General features: G+C 35.4%; 1 protein-coding gene across 5 annotated transcripts in view; it reads left to right on the top strand.

Annotated features, from left to right (window-relative positions):
- ZNF236 (zinc finger protein 236) overlaps positions 1-20,889 on the top strand; it is a 70,146-nt gene that overhangs the window by 36,652 nt on the left and 12,605 nt on the right. For 2 of the 5 annotated variants that reach the window (XM_035318125.1, XM_035318127.1), the window contains exons 13-27: positions 1,810-1,954; positions 3,679-3,939; positions 4,179-4,429; positions 5,014-5,115; positions 9,992-10,143; positions 11,322-11,428; positions 11,523-11,674; positions 11,790-12,002; positions 12,481-12,760; positions 13,207-13,310; positions 15,180-15,545; positions 16,776-16,921; positions 18,152-18,383; positions 18,885-19,064; positions 20,144-20,296. In XM_035318125.1, coding sequence (XP_035174016.1) covers positions 1,810-1,954; positions 3,679-3,939; positions 4,179-4,429; positions 5,014-5,115; positions 9,992-10,143; positions 11,322-11,428; positions 11,523-11,674; positions 11,790-12,002; positions 12,481-12,760; positions 13,207-13,310; positions 15,180-15,545; positions 16,776-16,921; positions 18,152-18,383; positions 18,885-19,064; positions 20,144-20,296 — 2,844 coding nt within the window. The remainder of the gene's footprint in view (positions 1-1,809; positions 1,955-3,678; positions 3,940-4,178; positions 4,430-5,013; positions 5,116-9,991; positions 10,144-11,321; positions 11,429-11,522; positions 11,675-11,789; positions 12,003-12,480; positions 12,761-13,206; positions 13,311-15,179; positions 15,546-16,775; positions 16,922-18,151; positions 18,384-18,884; positions 19,065-20,143; positions 20,297-20,889) is intronic. The other 3 variants (XM_035318126.1, XM_035318130.1, XM_035318129.1) reach the window with 3 other exon arrangements.

Raw genomic sequence — 20,889 nt, 5'->3', positions numbered from 1 at the left:
ATTTTCAAAGAGTAGCAGCAAGACTTAATCTGACAGCTTCAGATACTCAGGTTCTACCACCTTTCTTTCTTGAATGAACCCAGGAACAGGTACAGTCATTTTTCTTGATTTTAAAGAAAAAAGCACTACAATAAAATTAAGATCTCTGCAGTGAAATTGCAGTAGGCAAAGAGATGAAAGTAATATTAACAATAAAAGAAATACTATAAAAGCCCAGAGCAGAGCAAGCTGAGGGGAGGCCTCATGGTCGCCTGCAGCTTCCTCATGAGGGGAGCGGAGGGGCAGGCGCTGAGCTCTGCTCTCTGGGGACAGCGACAGGACCTGAGGGAACGGCATGGAGCTGGGACAGGGGAGGGTCAGGCTGGGTGTTAGGAAAAGGTTCCTCACTAAGGAGATGGTCAGGCACTAGGACAGGCTCCCGAGGGATGTGGTCATGGCACCAAGCCTGCTGGAGTGCAAGAAGTGTTTGGACAACATGGTCTGACTTTTAGGTAGTCCTGTGTGGAGCTAAGAGTTGGACTCAGGGATCTTGTGGGTCCCTTCCAACATATTGTATGATTCTCATTACTATTGCAGAAGAATGTCAGAAGAATTTTTCAGGGAGAAGTTATTCTTCCTAGACTTAGTTGGGGAACATAAAGGAAATTTTGGTTCACATATGCACCTATAGAAATATACACAACATATATGTACATACACTTATGCAAGTCACAGCCCGATAAACCTAATCTCTCCCTGATGTTGCTGCAACCTCTCATCAAAAAGTAGAAAGTTTTCCTTTTCTTACCTTCTACCCTTTTCAAATATATTTAGAAGTCAGCAGAAACCCATTGGACTTCCCTTTCTGAATATGAAATACAGGGTTAGACTAAGCAGTTTGAAGAAGGAAAAAATAGCATGAAGGGCTTTTTAGGTGATTGTTTAGTATCATAAAGGTATCTTTTGCTGCTTTATTGAAACTGCATCATTCATCAGTATTTCATACTACTGTTGTGATGAGTACTTTTGCATTCAGATGTGTGAATGACAGTGAGCTTGTTTACCTGAGAGCTCTGCTACTGTTCCCATTCTGTTACAGTGTTTGGAATGATGGCCTTATGTTGACTGCTTCTGATACAGAGACTCTTCTATTAGCAGTTGGATGTTTAGTAGCAGAAACTCTTATGTGATTTTCCAGAACTACGCTTAACTGGCTTCAGAGTACAGTGTGTGAAGAGCCTTTGTTTAATTAAGCCATCTTTGATTATTTTTTTTCCCCAATAAATATTTGGAGTTACCTAGAAAACTAGCAAGCATGCTGATTAGGCAAAGTAGATCATATAAAAATAAAATACTTTAAAGTGGATTTTATATTGTTTAAGTAAGGCTGTTATATGTCATGGCAAACTAACTTTCATACAAGATACATATTAAATATGTCATGTAATATATATGTGGGTACATTAAATGTTATGTGGGTAACAGGGGAGGTAGGAAGAACAAAGTGTCTAATTGGCAGTGAATTCATAACGGTTGACTTTCTTTAAAATTGATTTTTCTTTTTGATATATGTGAGGCTTAATGTAATGAGGTTGATCTCTGGATTAAAAAAAACATTAAAATAGCATGCATGATACAGTATGTATAATGTGAAGTAGATGAATCTATAATCTCAAATAGGTGCTGAAAATGTGCTAATTTTCTAATATTCTTTCATACCAAAAGTCTAGTTGTAAGTTTTTTATTTTTTTTCAAATACTAGCTTTCCAGATTACTGCAGCTTTGGAGTATCTTTATCAATTATTTTTTCCTTTGTGTTTTTATGTGCAGGTCTTATCCAGCCGATCCCAAGGAATAGCCAGTTCTTCCAAAATTATTTTAACAACAATTTTGTGAATGATGCAGACAGACCGTATAAGTGTTTTTATTGCCATCGAGCCTATAAAAAATCTTGTCATCTTAAACAACATATCAGGTAAAATAAATATGAAGGAGAAAGGAAACATATGGAATAACAAGCTTTATGGAAAAGTGTGGAATTCACATATTGGTCACTGAAAAGGCTTCTTTTTGTTGTTTTAATTGTCTTTATGTAGTGAACTAGTAACTAATTTTTCTGGTAATGCTGAAGGAGATTTTGAACTAATTTGTGCCCATGTACAGTTGTAGCAGTGGTTGTGTTTACTGTGCAGTTCATTAACACTAGAATTCTTTTTTCCTAAATGGTATATAGAAAATTGCAAACATTGCATGTAAGTTCTTGTAATAATTTTGTAAAAGGGTATTCCAAATCATCTGTTTTGTATGTAGCTGCAACTATTTGAAAAGGAATTCAGCCTTGCATTGTTTAATTTGTTTTTTATGTAATGAACCTAAAAATTTAGGCAGTTGTTAAAACCATAAAGCCGTGGAGTTATAGGAAAAAAAAAAAAAAAAGAGGTCTGAAGGGCACCAGTGGAGGTAACTACTATAACCTTGTTATCGAAAGAGCTACCTTCAAAGTTAGATCAGGTTGCTCCAAGCTCTGACAACGGTTTATGGGCCAAATTATTGGAAGAGAAGACACGGGGGGTGGGGGGAAGTCATGACTACTATGACCTAAGTAAAGATTCCATGCAAGCAGGTGGTGATCTGCTTACATCTGCAATGTGAGCTCTACATGGCTTTCATACTTTCTCTAATTGAAATTTAGATATGTTTATCTATCTATCTATCTAGATATGTAGATCTGTGTTCTTTACTGTTGATACTGGTTTGGTTGTCTAAGACTTCTGAGTACTATAATCATAACTTTCCCCAGTTCCATCTGGTTATTTTATTAAATCCTGATTCTTTTATCTTCCATTTTCTAGCATTCACACTGTCTTCCTAGCTCTCACTCCTCAGAAATTACAGTTGTAACCTTAAAAATTGTCATTTCACTCTGCTCCATTTCCTAACTTGTCATTCAGTCTGTATTACATCCCAGTGGAGTCCTAAAGGGAAACTCTAACGTCTCTGGAAGGAAGGATTTGTTGAGCAGGAGATAGTGTTAGTATAGGTGAGGGACTTTCCCCACTTCTGAATACTGTTTTCACATAGCAGTCTGAAGTACTAGTTATACTGTTCTTTTTCTGGGAGTTTCCAGGATGGATATAGTTCTGTTCCCAAAAGTTAACTTCTAGAAAATTGGCTGCAGACTGTAGTTACTTAAAACTTAGTTGTTAGTGAATCGTGAAAGATGTATTAGAGACAGAAAAGCCCTCTTTATTACTGAAATTCAGTCAAAGGTATCCAAGGTTTTTATTAAGAACTTGCCAGAGTAGCAGTTAATACGTGCAGAATAATATATTTTTCTCTGAATTTATGTGGACATAGTTTCAGCTAAAATGAGCAAACTGCATGTGAATAATATTATCTTAGTCTAAAGATTACATTCAGTTCAACCCAAATGGCTTAATTCAGGCAAAGCCTGACCAGAAAAGATGGCTGGAATGCAGAATGTGGTGAGAACTGTGAAGACAATATTGCTTCTGGCCCTGCCAATGATGACGTGCAGGACGTGCAATTTATTGAAGCTATAATATCCAAGCTTTGTTAACTTAGGCCTCTTTCATCCATGTAGCAGTTGCTTTTGTTTTCTTTATTTTACTCTTTTGAAAATTTATTCTATACTACCTTTTGGAATCAAACACAAATCTTCTCCTTTCTCTTAAAAAGGTCACATACTGGTGAAAAGCCGTTTAAGTGCTCTCAGTGTGGAAGAGGTTTTGTATCAGCGGGAGTTCTGAAAGCACATATTAGAACCCACACTGGATTGAAAGCTTTTAAGTGTCTTATATGCAACGGGGCCTTCACTACTGGTGGTAGCCTTAGGCGACATATGGGAATCCATAATGACCTTCGACCATATATGTGTCCATATTGTCAAAAAACATTCAAAACATCACTAAACTGTAAAAAACACATGAAGACTCATAGGTATGTTTACAATTTTTATGCGAATCCTTCAATGTATTTCAGTAGTCTTTTCTTAAAGATACTTCAAAAGGCAGCTTTGCTCAGTATTAAAGGCTAATAATTGAATAAGGATATTTGTTTCTGGGTAGCAAATACTTAGCTTGCTCTGTAGGCATAGTAAATTATGCTGTATAATAATAAAAAAAATATTGACATAGTGTCTGTCTAAAGCCACAAAAAAAACTTGCCTTTATTTGCAGGTATGAACTTGCACAGCAACTTCAGCAGCATCAGCAGTCTGCTTCAATAGATGACTCTACAGTAGATCAGCAGAGCATTCATGTTTCTACACAGATGCAAGTGGAGATTGAAAGCGATGAGCTTCAGCAGTCAGAAGCTGTTGCAACAGATCAGCAGGCTATTTTAGAGTTAGACCAGCAGCCAGTAGTAGGCACAGAAGAAACAGCTCTAGAACAGCAACTGGCTGATCAGCCTTTAGAGCAAGATGAGGGTGAGTATTTGAAACATGATGAGGTTTATAATGAGGTCAGTTTCTTCCAAAATTCAAATGATTTTGGTTTCAAGACGACTAGAAAAGTACATGGAGTAAAAAGCTCACCACTTAGCATATTATACAATTTTATTCATTAGTTTTTAGGCGTACTGTTAAAAATATAAAGCTGTTCATAAAACTTTACACATTCATATGTATCACAAACAAACCTGCTAAATATATTGAAAATAACACAGCCAAAAACTTTTTTACCTCTATTTTTAATAAAAAGCACTGCTGTATAGTCTGCTTAGGAAGTAATACCTGTGATTTGAGGTCGGAACATACAAAATGCTTGGTCAATTTATTCTGTTAGTGATGATAGAACGAAGTATTTTACTTACTTTTTTTTTTTTCATAGTAAGTACAAGAGCCTACAATTAAAGATTTAAATAGCTATTCAGCTAATGTTTTTTGTTTGTTTGTTTTTAATATGGGAAAAATTCAAATGACTAAAATACAATTTTTCAGGAATAACCGAATTATTCAATTAATTCCATCTTTTCTTGATACATATATTTTTTTCATCTCCCCCATTTCAGATAGATTTGTGACATCCCAGCATACCTTACAAGAAAACATCGCTCAGTTTGAGCAACAAGCTATAACACAGCAGTCATTTGATCAACAGGGCTTATCACAAGGTTAGTAATAAATAAAGCTTTTATAAAGGTTTTGAAGGTGATCTTTATAAATTTGGTTTTACGGCATAGGTATCAAAAAACATCTTAAATTTTAGCATCCACAATCAACATAGCAGCAAGGCAGATTACTTGCCAAAGCATTTTCTTAAATTACAGTTTTGAAACTATATTTGGCAGAATATATAGAATACTTTAATCAGATTTTGCTTTTATGAGCTGATGATTAGCCATTAGAGTATGGGGCTCGTAGTCATGCATTTTATAGTCTTTCCTTGATTGTGTTGGTAATTGCTGTGATAGTAGGCAGTCCACACAACTTCCCCATCTAAATGTACCTGCTACTAACTTGAGATGATCAGAAACAGGGTCTATGATTTGATTGAGTAGCTGTTGAGATTAGTGATATATTACTGTGTAAAAATCATTGTTTCATTTAATGACAGTGGTTTTCTTTATATTTTATAAACCTACATAGGTAACAAATTTAAGTTCATAAACACTTGGAAGCTTTTTTTATTCTAACTTTAAAATAGGCATAAGAGGTGCTTTTGTAGCCTGCAGAGAATGAAGAAGATAGTTTTCCTTTGCTCTTCACTGCTGTCTTCCTTGAATTGTTGCTTGATACGATGTTACTAGTTCTTGTATGGTTGGGTTTGGGTGTGATGTTACATTGAATTTTTTTATTTGTTTTGGTTGGTCTCTTCCTCCTTGTTTCTGACTCATAGCAAAGAACTTTAGCTGGTAATCAGCAATTGGTATCCCATCTGATTAAACTTCTATATTCTTAATTTCATTCCCTGATTAATTGTAGAGTGCTTTTTGTAAAAATGTTACAACCGCTAAATTGCGTGACAGTGTGAAGAAGTAGTGTAATTTCTTGTCAATTTTAATTCTCTAGGTTATGCTGCTTTGTATGTCACTGGGAAAAGAAATTAGTCTCCACCTTTATTAAGTAAGACTGAACCAGGTCTTATTAAAACCCTGTAGATTACTTTCATTAGTTACCTCTTAAATTTTTCCAGATGAACTAAAAGAGAATGCGGAATAAAAACACAACCTTTTCACCTTCAGTGTTACTTTCAGTGTGATGATGTTTTTTGTTTGGATTTTTACAGCTCTTTTGAACTTAAAAATCCAATATGCAGACCTTGTTTTGTTACTTTTAATTGGACTTTAATTAGACTTCAGTTTCTAGTATGTTATTTTCTCTATTAAGTGAATGTTAAATACTGAGCCCTCTTTTCAGGGGAGGGGGAAAAAAAAGACGCTTCTAGATCCTACAAAACAATTCTTTCACCAGAAATCTAGGCTGATCATCAGTATGTTATAAAATGTACAGGAGAATCAGAAGAAGTGTGGTTTTATTTAAGGCTCTTTTGTATAAGATGTCTCCTATTCTACTTGGAATCTCATCCACAGATTCCCTACTCTTTGAAGTTTCCTTGAAGATCCTGGAGCCCTACAAAATTTTTGAATTTCAGGTAGGTAAGCATTTGCGCGGATGCATGCGTTAAATTGGTCGACCCTCTCCCTATGTCTGCATCTGTGCTTCATGCTCCTAATTTCTTTTTCCTATCAGCTAGGCAGAGCATTCAAGCTCAAGACCTTGTGTCTTTTTTTTCCTTGATATTTGTAGGCTGTATTCTTGTTAAAATATTTTGGGTCATTGTTTACTAACAGAACATCAACACTTTTAGAAAATGTTCTGTAAGTTTTTAAAAATTTTTTGAGAAAGGAAATTTTTGCATTTCATCCAAATGAGGCTGATTTCTACGTCTGCACAGACCTGTTAGAATTTGTTTTTTTTTTCTTTCAGGTTTGTTTGTAATACATTTTAGTAGTATAAATGTTAATTACTACTACAAACAGAATTTCTGGTTTGTTCAGATAGATTTTCTTCTTCATATGTTCAGACTTGCTAAGAAGCTCGTATCTTTTGAGGGTGCTTCTGTGTCATAATCTGGTATTCCTTCTAGCTAGTTTTGAAGATAGTAAAAGCACTTCCAGTGTTCTTTGTAATTCTACGTATTCAGGCATCTTCATTTGCAGACTTTTCAGTGAGGTCAGAACAACCAAACGGATCCTTTATCAGAACATGTCTTTAGGTTGTTGAACATCATCTGTCACCAAACATGTTTTCATATAGATTATGTCACCCTTTCTTCCTTTAAAATATCTCTATAAGCATGGTTGAATGTTAATAATTCAATTAGTGGAGATGGTGGAAGTGTTTTTGAAATACTACAAGAATTCCAAATACTATTACTCTGTTGCCTACATGAATATACCCTTGCCACCGGACTACTGTTTTGCTTTCTTAAGAAGTTGATTAGCAATCCTAAGACTTGAAACTCCTAGTCTTTCAGTAACTATTTACACATTGATTCTAATAAATACTGTTCAGGTGATTCCAAAAGTTGCCTAGAAAACAAACCTCCAGAACATTTGATTGCTAGTTGTGGATCTCTGCAGTGATAAACATGTGCATGTAGATGCATTTGTAATTTAGAGTTCGAATGACCTATCGGTTTGGAAAAGAAAGACACGAGGTTGTTATTACAAACTAAGACACTGTATGTGCTATGAACTATTATACGGTAGGTTTCTGATTCTCATGTCAAGTCGTGTCTCCAGTAGTAAATGGATTTCAGTATCAATCAGTAGGTTGGTTGATGTTATAAAGTCAAGAGGAAATGAACATTGCAAATGAATACTTCTACTGAACATAAGGCTGATCCAAGTTTAGAATACTTCGTAGTTAAGAGACTCCCTTTATTATATGAACCTTAAGTTGTTTTCTATTCTTTGCTTGGCAAAAGAACAGAAGTTTCTGGGAAATGGTAGTGACGGAAAGCAAGAACAGAAATTAAAGGCTATGAACTTTGTCTTACTCAGACACAGTCTATCTCATTTACTTATTTTTTTGTTTAACCTTGTTCTGTGAAAATAGTATGGTAGAGGCAAATGTCTTTAATGTACTCAGAGTTGTCAGATCTTTTTAAAATATCGAGTGGAAATTGACCTTTGACCTAGTTGTTGAGCAACATAGTGATGCATCACTTCTGTTCTTTTTATAGCTTATTGCTATATTTATTCTAGAACTACTTTCAGAAGTAGTATTTCTTTCTTCATTTTGTCTCAAAATACATCTAAATTCAGAACTTTTCTTCCCGAGCACTCTGTTCCAGGATTCTTTCTGGGAAACTTTTCAGAATGTCTGTAATTGCTTTTATTAAAACATTGTAAAATGAAATAGGTGATGGCATAGTAGCATTTTATTTTTGCCTTTTTCCTTCTTAGTAAAATCAGTTACTAATCGAAGAATTTTTTTTAACATTTGGTAGTTATGTCCATTTTTGTATGTAGGGCGTGGAAGTGGCATCACTTTAGTTTCTCAGTTTCTTGAAGCTTATTTTTGTGTGTGTATTCTCATCATATGTAATGGGAATACCATATTTCCATAACAGAGCTTTTAAAATATATTTCTAAACAGCAATTAGCGTCCCTTGGAAGACCATAAAGCTTTGCATGGCTGTTTTTCAGGCTACGCTTTTTTTGTCATTTAATTAAGAGTAATTTAGGTGCAAGGTTCAGCTTGTTGAATCTTTTTTTTCTTGTAATCTTGGTAGTTCTACGAGAAAATCTAAGCCACAAGTTGTGGCATTAGGTTTTATGCTGAATTACCACGTGACTAATAATGCTCTCAAGAGTTGTTTACATTTGTGACTTTTCATTCTATGATGTAAATGGTAGCACATAACTAGTTTTATTTTCTTCCTATATTGATGATAGTATTCTTATGCTGTGAAAAAATCTCTTGGGAAAATTTCTGCTTATACTTAACTCATCCCAGTGTTTGATAAACGTAATTCAAAACATTCTCTAAGCATTGCTTTTTTGGCCTCTGATGCTGTGATCATCTGATGGGTTTTTGTTTCTTACCCTGTTTTCATAATCTTCACCCTTTTTGTCCACTGAAGGCAAACTGCACAGAAATAATAAAATTGCTGCCCTTATTAATTACGCATACTTGTGGTTTCATTTCTTCCAATGTAACACCAATTTTATTTTATTTAATATTAGAAGTCTTAAGGTTTGGAAGGGTTGATAAAAGGGCATCTCTAACAGCATAAAGAAAATTGAAATCTGAGTTATATTTTCCTGGCTTTGAGTCAGTGATACTATCAGTTTGTTCATTCATTTAGAAAAGGAATCGATTAAGATCTAATATTTTAGAAGAACAAAACCGAATAAAAAATTCAGGTCTTCATACTGGAAATGTGAATTAAAAATGTGTTTATTTTTACTTTGCAGTTTGCCTTTGAGAGGCCATACTTTACTATTATCTAAAGAGTGGGAATATGTGGAGGAGATCCAAAGTAGGAGAAAATGGGGTTACTTTATCAGAAACTGGAGTTCTCCTATTGGGTCATCTCCTCCACTCACCCGCCATCCTCCCCACTGAGCTTTGCATCCTTGTGATCGGCTTCCAGTGTAGTTAAGGGAGCGTGGTATCAACATGGATAAAGGGAGATGGGTCAACCTGTTTGACACATGCATGCTTACATACAAGAAATTCAAAATTTCAATGGCTCTAAGGTAATTGTGGCACCTTGAAGAAACTTCAAACAGTGTTTTTCTGTGGAGGAGATTGTCCAATAGAATTCCAGCTAATGGTAAGTAACCCAATTATGCATATTATGTAGATCCCAGAAACATGTCTTTTGCCACTCAGCAGTGAAGAGTATAAATAAAATGAGTGTTACCATATAGTAATACTACTTAATCTCTTTTGAAGGTAGTCTTTAAAAAAAAAAAGTGTTATTGAGTCCCATTCAGTGTGTTTTCTGGTTTTGTGACTTTTAATTTCTGACAGGTTTTACAGTGAATGACAGCTACAATCAACAGACTCAATTTCCAGCTGTACAGCAGCTGCAGGATTCAAGCACACTTGAATCTCAGGCTCTTTCAACGAGTTACCATCCACCAACCCTTCTTCAAGTTCCAAATACAGACACTATTAACGTAGTAAGTACTGCTAGACGGCAGAATCCATTGTTTTCAGTGATGATTTTCTTGAGTTCTTTAATAAATGATTTTGTACACTGACAAATAGGGAAAGTTTCATTATTTCTTTTCTTGATTGCATTTTTTTCTTTGAGCAGCTAGGGAAAAAAGGGAGGGGGTGGTGTGTAAGTGACGTGGCTATGTGTTTCATGAAAAGGTTTGTATGTTTTGGTGCTCTAGGCATTTAAAAGGATATAATGCTATGAAGTAAAATTGTAAGCCTGAAGCTAAGGAACCTGTATGAGTCTTTTCATGTGACTTAATGTTATAAAACAATCTTGTATTATTGCACTATATTCTTTCCTAATTCTTATATTTATAAGATGTGATTAAGCAATAAAAAGAACACTATAAATATATAGTTATCATTCATGGAGCTTGCATATTGCAGTGTAGAGTGTCCTTTCATAGTTCTCATCTTGTTGAATTTGTAAAAGTTTAGTTACTTATAAAAAAAAAAAACACAGTTTAAATAGTACTTTTTATTATGCTAACAGTATCTAGTGTGAAGACCATCTCTAGTAGTGGGGAGTGTCTTTACCATACTGATACTGAGCTGCGTGAATTATAGTCCTTTTATGTTATTTTGCAAAGGCAAATGCCAGTCAGGGAGCTAGGTTTTAGTGTCTGGAAACGTTGGAGTAAATTCAGCCTTCGGAGTTTTTCTTTAAACGTTACAACATGCTATTGTTCTGGAGGATTTGTCTGTAGCTGTTGCTTAAAGGAAAAACCTGTTCAGAAAGTAGCCAAGAACTGTCAGCATCACTGTGTATTTTGTACTTGGTCTGGGGCTCATGCTGTTTAAAATGGCTGCTTTAGTGTTAAGTTTAACCCTTCAAACATTAGAAAATCTAGGAGATTTGAGACTTTTTTCTAGATTGGTAGGGAGATGTGAGTACACCTCATCTGTTTATTCTGGTTTAGTAGGTGCAAGTTTTGCTACTTTCCTTCTCACTTGGAAAGAGTGAGGTATTATTGTATTGCACTCAATTTCTTGACATGACCTTGTGAAAGAGTAGATTTCTGGCATTGCTTCGATTATTTGTATTGACTACAAATACCGTGTTTTTCCTTATCTACTTGTGTGGCTTTGTTTCAATATTGTGTTGCTGAAATTTACTTGAGGCTTTGATTTCTAGACTACTCGGTTGATACAAGATCAGTCATCACAAGAAGAACTTGAATTGCATTCCCAGCGGCCTCATTTTCTTGAGGACAATGAAGATCAAAGCAGGCGTTCATATAGGTTTGTTATACTTCTAGGATCAGTCAAAGATTTTCCTGAATTTCTAATTGCTACTAACTACACATAACTAATGAAAATAATTTTCTTTTAATAGATGTGAATATTGCAACAAGGGTTTTAAGAAATCCAGCCATTTGAAACAACATGTACGATCACATACTGGTGAGAAGCCTTATAAATGCCAACTATGTGGCCGTGGCTTTGTTTCATCAGGAGTTCTTAAGTCACATGAAAAGACTCATACAGGTAACAGAGTATACCAGCTCTGCATTTCCTTAACTCAAAAGGTTTACAATACCCAAACTTGTACACATAAACTTAGAAGAACTGCATGCTACTTACTTGTTTCTGTTATTTTAAGGAGTAAAAGCATTCAGCTGTAGCATTTGCAATACGTCCTTCACAACTAATGGCAGCCTTACAAGGCACATGGCAACTCACATGAGCATGAAGCCTTACAAGTGCCCATTCTGTGATGAAAGTTTTCGAACAACTGTTCACTGCAAAAAACATATGAAAAAACATCAGGCAGTCTCCTCAGCTGTAGCAGCAGCTACAGAAACAGGAGGGGGAGGTAATTTCATTTTTTACTCTTACCGTACTTACTACGTAACAAGTACAAATGTTTCAGTGGATTACGTGAATGCTGTAACAGTAATGCTATAAATTAACCATCAAGCATGGGTAATGTCCTGAGCCACTGAAAGTACTTTTTTGTCTAAATTGTTTAAAGAAATCAGCTTGCCAGGAGCCTGTCCAGTGTAGTCAGAGTACTGTGTTCCATAGTTACTTTAATGTGCCACTAAAAGGGATTTTTTTTGTCTCAAATAACTTATACCTGTATTTAATTGTTGTAAAAATAGGAGCTAAAAATCTAGCTTTATTTAAAATAAATACGAACATCTAGTTAGATCTCTGAGATTTAAGTCCAAGCTCAGGCCACAGACTTTAAAGGCCACCCAGTGGTCATGTGTTTCTTGGCCACCCTTTATTTTCATATTTTCAGTTGACAGATTAGGCTAAACAGGTATGTATATGTATCTTTTTGATAGTTACGTGTGTTGAAGATGACGAAGAAAACTCTGAAAGAACTTCAAGAAAATCTCGTCCTGGAGTAATAACTTTCACAGAAGAAGAAACAGCAGAACTGGCAAAGATTAGGCCTCGAGAAAGTGCCACCGTCTCAGAAAAAGTTCTTGTTCAGTCTGCTGCAGAGAAAGACAGAATTAGTGAGATCAAAGATAAGCAGGCAGAACTGGAAGCAGAGCCTAAATACGCTAACTGTTGCACTTACTGCCCCAAAAGCTTTAAAAAGCCCAGTGATTTAGTCAGGTAAGAAATGGAAAAACTCTGTATCTTCTTAGATCTCTAAATTCTTCACCAGACACTTAGTCACAAAAAAGTTGTATGAAACCTTTACTGCTAAGCTAAGGCTTGACTCTTATTTATGTACGTTTGTCTTTTTTTTCCAGAATGGTTTAACAATATGTATCAAAATACTGGTTTAGTCAGGTACAGAATATGCAGCCTTTTCATATTCTTGTTTCCTGCACTATTAAAACAGTTAAGTTTTTGGATTATTTTTGTTGCAATAGAACTTGTATATAAAAACATAAAAATCAGTTTGAAAAATAGTGCTTAAATCATTTTCTTTACTACTTCTGCTTAATGTTCATTAAGTATTCAATAAAATCTAAAATTAGTAAGATATAGAATATTCCTAGAAACTGACTTAAAAGGTATAGATTCACATAATACATGTATTCTGGAATTACTAGGCATGTTCGTATCCATACTGGAGAGAAGCCGTACAAGTGTGAAGAATGTGGGAAGAGTTTCACTGTAAAATCCACTCTAGATTGTCATGTTAAAACACACACAGGTCAGTAAGATTTTTGAATGTCTTTGTTGAGAATCTTGTAACTATCTTAACAGGCTCTTTTAGCTTGAAGATTTTTCAAGAAATGGTGTATTTCACTATGACGTGGGGAATGGGAATGCTAGGTGACACTTTCTGTGCTTACAGCATCCTCAGATGAGTCATTATGTTGAATAAACCATATTATTACCATGTCCTATACCAGTAGGCTTATAAAGTAGAAGGAATCATTAAGGTTGGAAAAGACCTCCAAGGTTATCTGGTCCAACCATCCACCTACCACTAATGTCACCCACTAAACCATGTCCCTAAGCTCCAGGTCCAACCTTTTCTTGAACACCCCCAAGGACGGTGATGCCACCACCTCCCTGGGCAACCCATTCCAATGCCTGACTACTCTTTCTGAGAAGAAATGTCCCCTAATTTCCAACCTAAACCTCCCCTGCTGTGACTTGAGGCCATTTCTTCTAGTCCTATCTCTAGCTACCTGTTAGAAGAGGCCAACCCCCAGCTTCCCACACCTTCCTTTCAGGTAGCTGTAGAGAGCAATAAGGTCTCCCCTGAGCTTCCTCTTCTCCAGACTAAACAATCCCAATTCCCTCAGCCTCTCCTCACAGGACCTGTGTTCCAGGCCCTTCACCAGCTTTGTAGCCCTTCTCTGGACATGTTCAAGTGCCTCGATGTCCTTCTTGTAGTGACGGGCCCAAAGCTGAACACAGTACTTGAGGTGCGGCCTCACTGGAGCAGTTTTAGCTCATGGAAAAAGTATATATGTACTTGCAATTTTTTTAACCATTAACACTGGATACATTTTCTTGGTTTATTGTATTATTACTTTTATTTAATATTGCTCTTCTCTTCAGGAGGACTTTTGAAATATATCCACATTTCTAGTCATTTCTTCTGTTATTAGGACTTATGTTTAAAATCAGTTTAAAGTCTTTTAGTATGTAATAAGCTGTTTTTTTCCTCAGAGCGTCTGGTATATTGTCTTTTAAAAAATGTTGTGCTATCTGCAAAAACTTAGTGTTTGAGGTGATTTTTAAAATTTTTTAAACACTCCTGTTACGCTTCCTTTCAGGTATGTTATTCTCACGGATGTTGTTGGCCTTTGTGCTGCAGTCAGTATACAGAGACTCTTTGTAATACATAGAACCAGCTCTTGTTATGTTGTTGAAGGTTCTGAGATTTGGTTCTTTGGCTAAATATTTACTTCCTGCATCTCATCCTGACATAGTGTATACTGTTACCGTGGAATAACTGAAGTCACACAGTATTGTACTTCTGCCTTCACTGCTTTTTAATTTCCTGTATATATAGCAGTTCTTGTTAACGTTTTACCTGCATATCCAGCAATATTACATCATCCTGTAGATGCAATAATCATCTTGTAGATGCCATAAAGTACGCTTAATTTGACTTTATTTGGAAACAGTGCTAATTCAGCATTTGTCATTCCGGTATGATTTTTCATCCCAATTTGTAATCACTATTTTGTTGAACAAAAAGGGATGTCAATGTGTTAGGGTTTTGTAATCTAAATCAGTAAACTGAAGTAGGTTGAATTGTTATGTCAGGAAGTGAGAGATAATGATGAAATTGCGGCATCAGGTGACCTATCAGGGTTCTGAATGATTTTTTTTCACAGTGTATTGGAAACAAACTGAGTCTCAGAAGTTAGGAAAAAATTAAGATTAATTGAATTTTTTTTTCATTTGAAAAGCACCCAAAAATATAAAGAATGTGGCTAGTTATTTCAAATTTATTCTGTTCAATTTAGTTTAGAATCCATGTTTTCTTAATTTGTTGGTACAGGGCTATTGATTTTTAGAGTTTTTATCGCTTACCTTTCTCTTTTTAAAATTTTTCTAGGTCAGAAGCTCTTCAGTTGTCATGTGTGCAGTAATTCGTTTTCTACAAAAGGAAGTCTAAAAGTCCACATGCGTCTGCATACAGGAGCAAAGCCGTTCAAATGTCCGCACTGTGACTTACGGTTTCGTACGTCTGGGCGCAGAAAAACCCACATACAGTGTCATTATAAACCAGAGACCAAGAAGGTTAGGAAGCCTGTTGCCCGTACTTCAACTGAGGGACTACAGCCAGTCAGTCTTCTTAATTCATCTTCAACAGACCCAAATGTTTTCATCATGAATAACTCTGTTTTGACGAGTCAGTTTGATCAAAATTTACTCCAACAAGGACTCGTGGGCCAGGCTATTCTGCCTGCTTCTGTGTCAGGTAAAAACGGGTTACTTTTTTGGTGGTATTTAAATGAAATACTGAACTTTGCTTTCTACTAGGGTTCAGAAACTTATACCAAATGCTACTTCCAAGCAGGTAGCATTCAACTTCCTGCATAGTGATGACATAAATAGCTATTTATTTTAGAATGAAGAGAAAAATGTATGCTGGTCATAGTTCACTTAGAAAGATCTCTTAAGTTCTGCTGTGGTGTTGCACTGTAGAAAGGAAGAAAACACAGATAAGTAGCAGGAGTACTTGTGTTCTTTTTGGCAATATTCTTGCCTTTCCTTAAAAAGGAGAGAAGCAAAACAGTTTTGCAGTGGTGTCTTGGTCTTGTATTTAGCTATAGTCATCAGCTACCCTAAGCTGTTGTCTGAAACCAACAAATAGAGTTCAGAATATACTGGTAAATGTTTTTTGACAAGCTTGGTTTGTGAAAAATAGGAGCAATAGGAGCTTGGAGTTCTTGGGTGAACAGAATAAGGAGTCCTAGGAAGAGGCAGGAAAGGTTTAAAATCAAGATGACTCATTTGCATTTTGCCCAGAGGAGGTATTTCACGGATACTTCGTAAAGCAGATTTATTTATGTATTAAGGGATTTTGGAAACGCAAAGATAAATATTTTTGAGACATGAACCAAAGGAGGCTGGTTGATCAGACTTAGTACTAAAGGTGTTTGGAAAAGGTATGTTAAACACAAGGTGACGACTTCACCTTTTCTGAGCATTGTAGCAGCAGTCTGTTCAACTTAATATTAGTTTTCTAAGTTGTTAAGATTTTGTTTTTCAAATGCTAATGTACCTTTATTTCCACCCATACATATGTGTGTAGGTTTACCTTTGATTCCTTCTTGAATAATGTTTCTGTTCTATGCATAAATGTGGCAATGACTTGCCCTGCATGTTCAGGTGTACATACCTTGTGTAAGTGTTGCTTGTATTTAGGGGTGGCATACTCTCCAATGAAATTTACACAAAATTTCTCCAGGTTTTCAAAGCTACTTTGGAGCAGTTCTTGGTTTTGGAAGATGCCAGCTTGTGTTTAAGTAATAGCTATCTATAAATTATATGGAATTTATAGTTCGCAACCGCAAGTTGTTTCCTCATATATATACGTGTGTATGTGTAGTTTTGTAGCAATTTCATTTATAAAAATAAAAAAGCTAAAAGAGGTGGTCAGTAATGATAAAGAAAAACATTGTAATATGACTGTTTTCTTTGGTAGCTGGAGGTGACTTAACTGTGTCCTTGACAGATGGTAGCTTGGCCACTCTTGAAGGAATACAATTACAACTTGCTGCTAATCTAGTTGGACAAAATGTTCAAATCTCTGGAATAGATGCCACCAGTATTAACAACATAACATTACAGGTAGGTTGCTTTTAGTCTCTTGCCTCTAATTCTGGAGAGTCAGTTTGAGGACTGAAGGAAGTTTAATGAGTATACTTCTGGAAGAGTTCCCTTGAGCGAGGTGTTTAGCAGTCTGTGCTATATCAATTGTACAGTGTTAAAAGACTTCAACAATAGTGACAGTAGTTGTGGGGTTTTCCTGTTTTTCTCCTCCAGTCTTTCTGTTTTTCACCCCCCTGGCATTTTGTCAGATTGCTTTAAGTGCTGCTTTTTCTTTTAATTGCATTTTGTCTTTTTCACTTAAAAAGCATTTTAGGCTAAATCTCTCCACCCAGCGGTCCCCACCCCTGAAAACAACCCAAATGATTACAGAGAATGTTTCTTTCCTTACCATGACACATGTATTATTTAGCATGTTTTTAAATACTTGGTTTCAGAATTTAAATTCCCTTTGACGTTGTATAATGAACAATACAAATACTATATATAAAAGAAAGTGAGATTATTATATTTAAATTTTAAAATGATGTTAACAGTTTTGATGAAGTAGTTTAGATTTGATCAGTTTCATGGAATCATTTTGAAGTTGGAGAAGACATATGGAGGTCATCAGGTCCAACACCAAGCTCAGGGAAAAAAGTCATTTTCATTTGCATTGACTTGCTTGGAGTCTGTCTACTCCAAAAGTTTCTAAAATATAGTTGTCTTTGATTTTGACTAGTTTTGTTTCCGCCAGTTCCCAAATAGTCATCTCTAAAGAATAAAACGTCTATTTTAAATATTGGGAACAGATGTTTGATAATGAGCTGGGACCTTTCAGACTCATAGGAGCTGAAAAAGTAGGTAATTTCTGATACCAGTCTTATCTTCTACTCCATGCCTTTTTTCTTTGAAAGTCCTGAGAACTGTGATAAGCATAAATGCAACAGTAAGTCAGTACAGAATGCCAGTATAATGAATGGGTACCCAGTGTCCAGCATGCTTATATGCAACTATAATAATGATTTCCCAAACTTTTTCACGAAGGATGAATATATAGCTGAAGCTAAATAGACTGTTTACACGTAGGCTTTGGAGACTTTCCATATATAGACACATTAAAAAAAAAAAACACAAAAAACAAAATGTTCGATTATGAAGTTTATATACATACTCTATATGCACCTTTCTGAATTCTAGGTTTGCTATGAATATTCACGTAACCCATACTTGTTAACTTCAGATTGATCAGATTGAGAACTTGCTTTTCAGATTGATCCCAGTATTCTACAGCAGAGTAATTTACTTGCTCAGCAGCTAACTGGAGATCCCAATATGGCTTCGCAGAATCCCACCCTACAGACAACAGAAAACACAGTGCCTGCTAATGTGGTTATTCAGCCTATATCAGGCCTGTCATTACAGCCTACAGTAACATCTTCAGCTAACATGACAATAGGATCCCTATCTGAGCAAGAGTCTGTGCTGACAACCAACGCTAGTGGTAAGCAATGTCATTAGTCTTATGCTTTGAATTTCATAGTTTCAGTCATGGCACTGAGAATTTTTAGTACCTCGTTTAAGAAGATAGCCATGTACTTCTTGTAGCAGCATATTCAGCAAATTCTACAATTTTATCATTTTAAATATTTTTCATAATGTAAGCTATATAATAAAAATAGAAAAACATTTATAGTCTTTAGAAATGTATAAAAACTTTGAAAATATTAATCTTTACAGGAGCAAATTTGATAGTGGAAAGAATTTCTCCCTTAGAGTGCAAGTTCTAAAATCTTACGTTGGCTGCATCTTTTATAGTAAGAATTTAGAAACACATGGATAAGATATCTATAGAAGTTATACAGATAAATATAAATCTATATCCCTCTACATAGCTTTATTTTTGTATATACAGATATTTAGAAAATGTAGTAATTGTTTTAAAAATTGTATCTATTGTAAAGATAGGATCTTCATAGATTTTTTTTTTGTTCTATCTATTTAGGTCCACAGGACATCTCTCAAGTCATGACTTCACAGGGTATGGTATCATCTTCAAATGGACAACATGAGATAACGTTGACCATAAATAATTCCAGTTTGAGCCAAGTTTTGGCTCATGCTACGGGTTCTACTACTACAAACTCATCAGGAAGTCCTCAAGAAATCACTCTTACAATATCTGGTTGGTATTTTTTAATGATTTCTTAATGGTACCAGGTCTCCATTTCTTAGGCTAGCTATACAATATTTGAGGATATTTTCCACTGTCCATAGCATTCCTGTGGTGTATTTTTATATACATTAGCTTTTAAAGGTACTCCCCAAATCTGCCGCCTCATGTGATGTAGTATAACTCCTGGGTGATACTGGGAAAGGAACAAGCAGCTCAGGGCAGGTGTTGAGTTTATATGATCTACATTTATTTAAAGTAGAACCATCTTCTAATACGTACCCTGATCATTCTTTGAGGTATACTATTCAGTCTTTATAATATGCAGCTAATACACTGGCTTTCTTTGAACGCATTTGGGCCAACTTTCTTTGCTGCCTCTAAGAAACCGATCCTATTATACAGCATAAATAGTTGTCCACTTCCCCCCAAGACACTTTGTATATTGTATCATTGCATTTCTTTAATGGAGTTCAGTATAATACTTAGTGCTTCTCTCTTTTTATTTACTTTTATTCTTTTTTCTTTTCTGTAACGTGTTTAATGTTTTCAAGTGTTGTGGCAATGATGTCCATGTTAAAGTGTCATGGTTCCTCACCTCTGTTTTTTTTTAATTGTCAATGGATTTTCACACCTAAGGAAAATGGAGTTTAGCTGTGCAACAGCTGTGACAGAATCTGCCTTCAATTTCTGTGTGTTGGGTGCCTACTGATGGTTCCACAAAACTAACACCGATGTTTTTCCAAAAGAGAACATGTTCAATGCAATTCATTATCTGTATGATAGATAAAAAAATATTTTAACTATTAGCCTTCAGTTTGCGAGGTTGTATAGGGTCATGAAGTTGGTGACTTGAATCTAAGAAAGATCAATTTGTCTAAATAAGCACAAGTATTTATCTGTGTGTTAGTATCTAGATGTATGGTTATGTGCGTACGTAACCACATCTGTATTAAAAACGTTGAACTTCAGCATAATGAATTTGGTTTTATTTTCTATTTCTCTTATATGATCAATTTTTATTGTTGAAAGTACAGTAGTAGAATTATGTTGAGATATTTCCAGTTATAACAGGACTAATTTCTGTTTAGGCCAAGATCTTATTCAGCATAATTCTGGAAGCAGTGATATGAATAGTAGCTTAAGGCTAACAGCACCAACCATCAACAGCCAGAGTACAGGGGCAACCTTAACTATAAGCAATGACCAGCTTCTTTCTCAGGGCACTTCACTAAATGCTCCAGGTACGCATAAAATGATTTTCTAATAAAAAATATAATGCCATGTTAAAAAACTAAATGGTAGGCTGGATAACTGAGTCTGGAATAGTATGTTCTTGTACATTGCAATTCAGGAACTACAAGGTTTGGGTGTGTTTTCTCACTAGCCTTACATCATTGTGCCAATTTAAATTATCCACACCACAGAGTAAGAAAGAAATACAAATAAGGCCTACCTCCAGAATACTCTGTAAAATTTGGAGGTTAAGGCATGCTCTTATGTAATTATAAACAGGCAGTTGGGTTGTACCTTCTGTCTCATCTTTTCATTTTTTTGAGACTTAAAAACTGAGAGCTGTGAGGCCTTTAGTCATGTGTTGAAGAATCTATTTTTATACAGGTATCTTATAACAGTTTGATTATAATAAACCAGCCTATTTAACTGTTACGGTTTACCAGCCATGTTGTGAAAATGGGGTGGGATTGTTGTGTTGCGGAGTTTAAAATTTTGGTCTTACTACCTTGAGTCAAAGTAGTCTTTGACAATTCTGAATGTGGTCAGACTACAGAAATGTGTAACCTGAAATTTCTTAAGGTGTTCTTTTTACAATGAATAT

Source organism: Oxyura jamaicensis, chromosome 2, assembly GCF_011077185.1.
Source record: "Oxyura jamaicensis isolate SHBP4307 breed ruddy duck chromosome 2, BPBGC_Ojam_1.0, whole genome shotgun sequence".
In the NCBI taxonomy this organism is placed as follows: Eukaryota; Metazoa; Chordata; class Aves; order Anseriformes; family Anatidae; genus Oxyura; species Oxyura jamaicensis.
The sequence above is the reverse complement of the archived record's forward strand: the minus strand, read 5'-3'. Positions and strand labels throughout refer to the sequence as shown.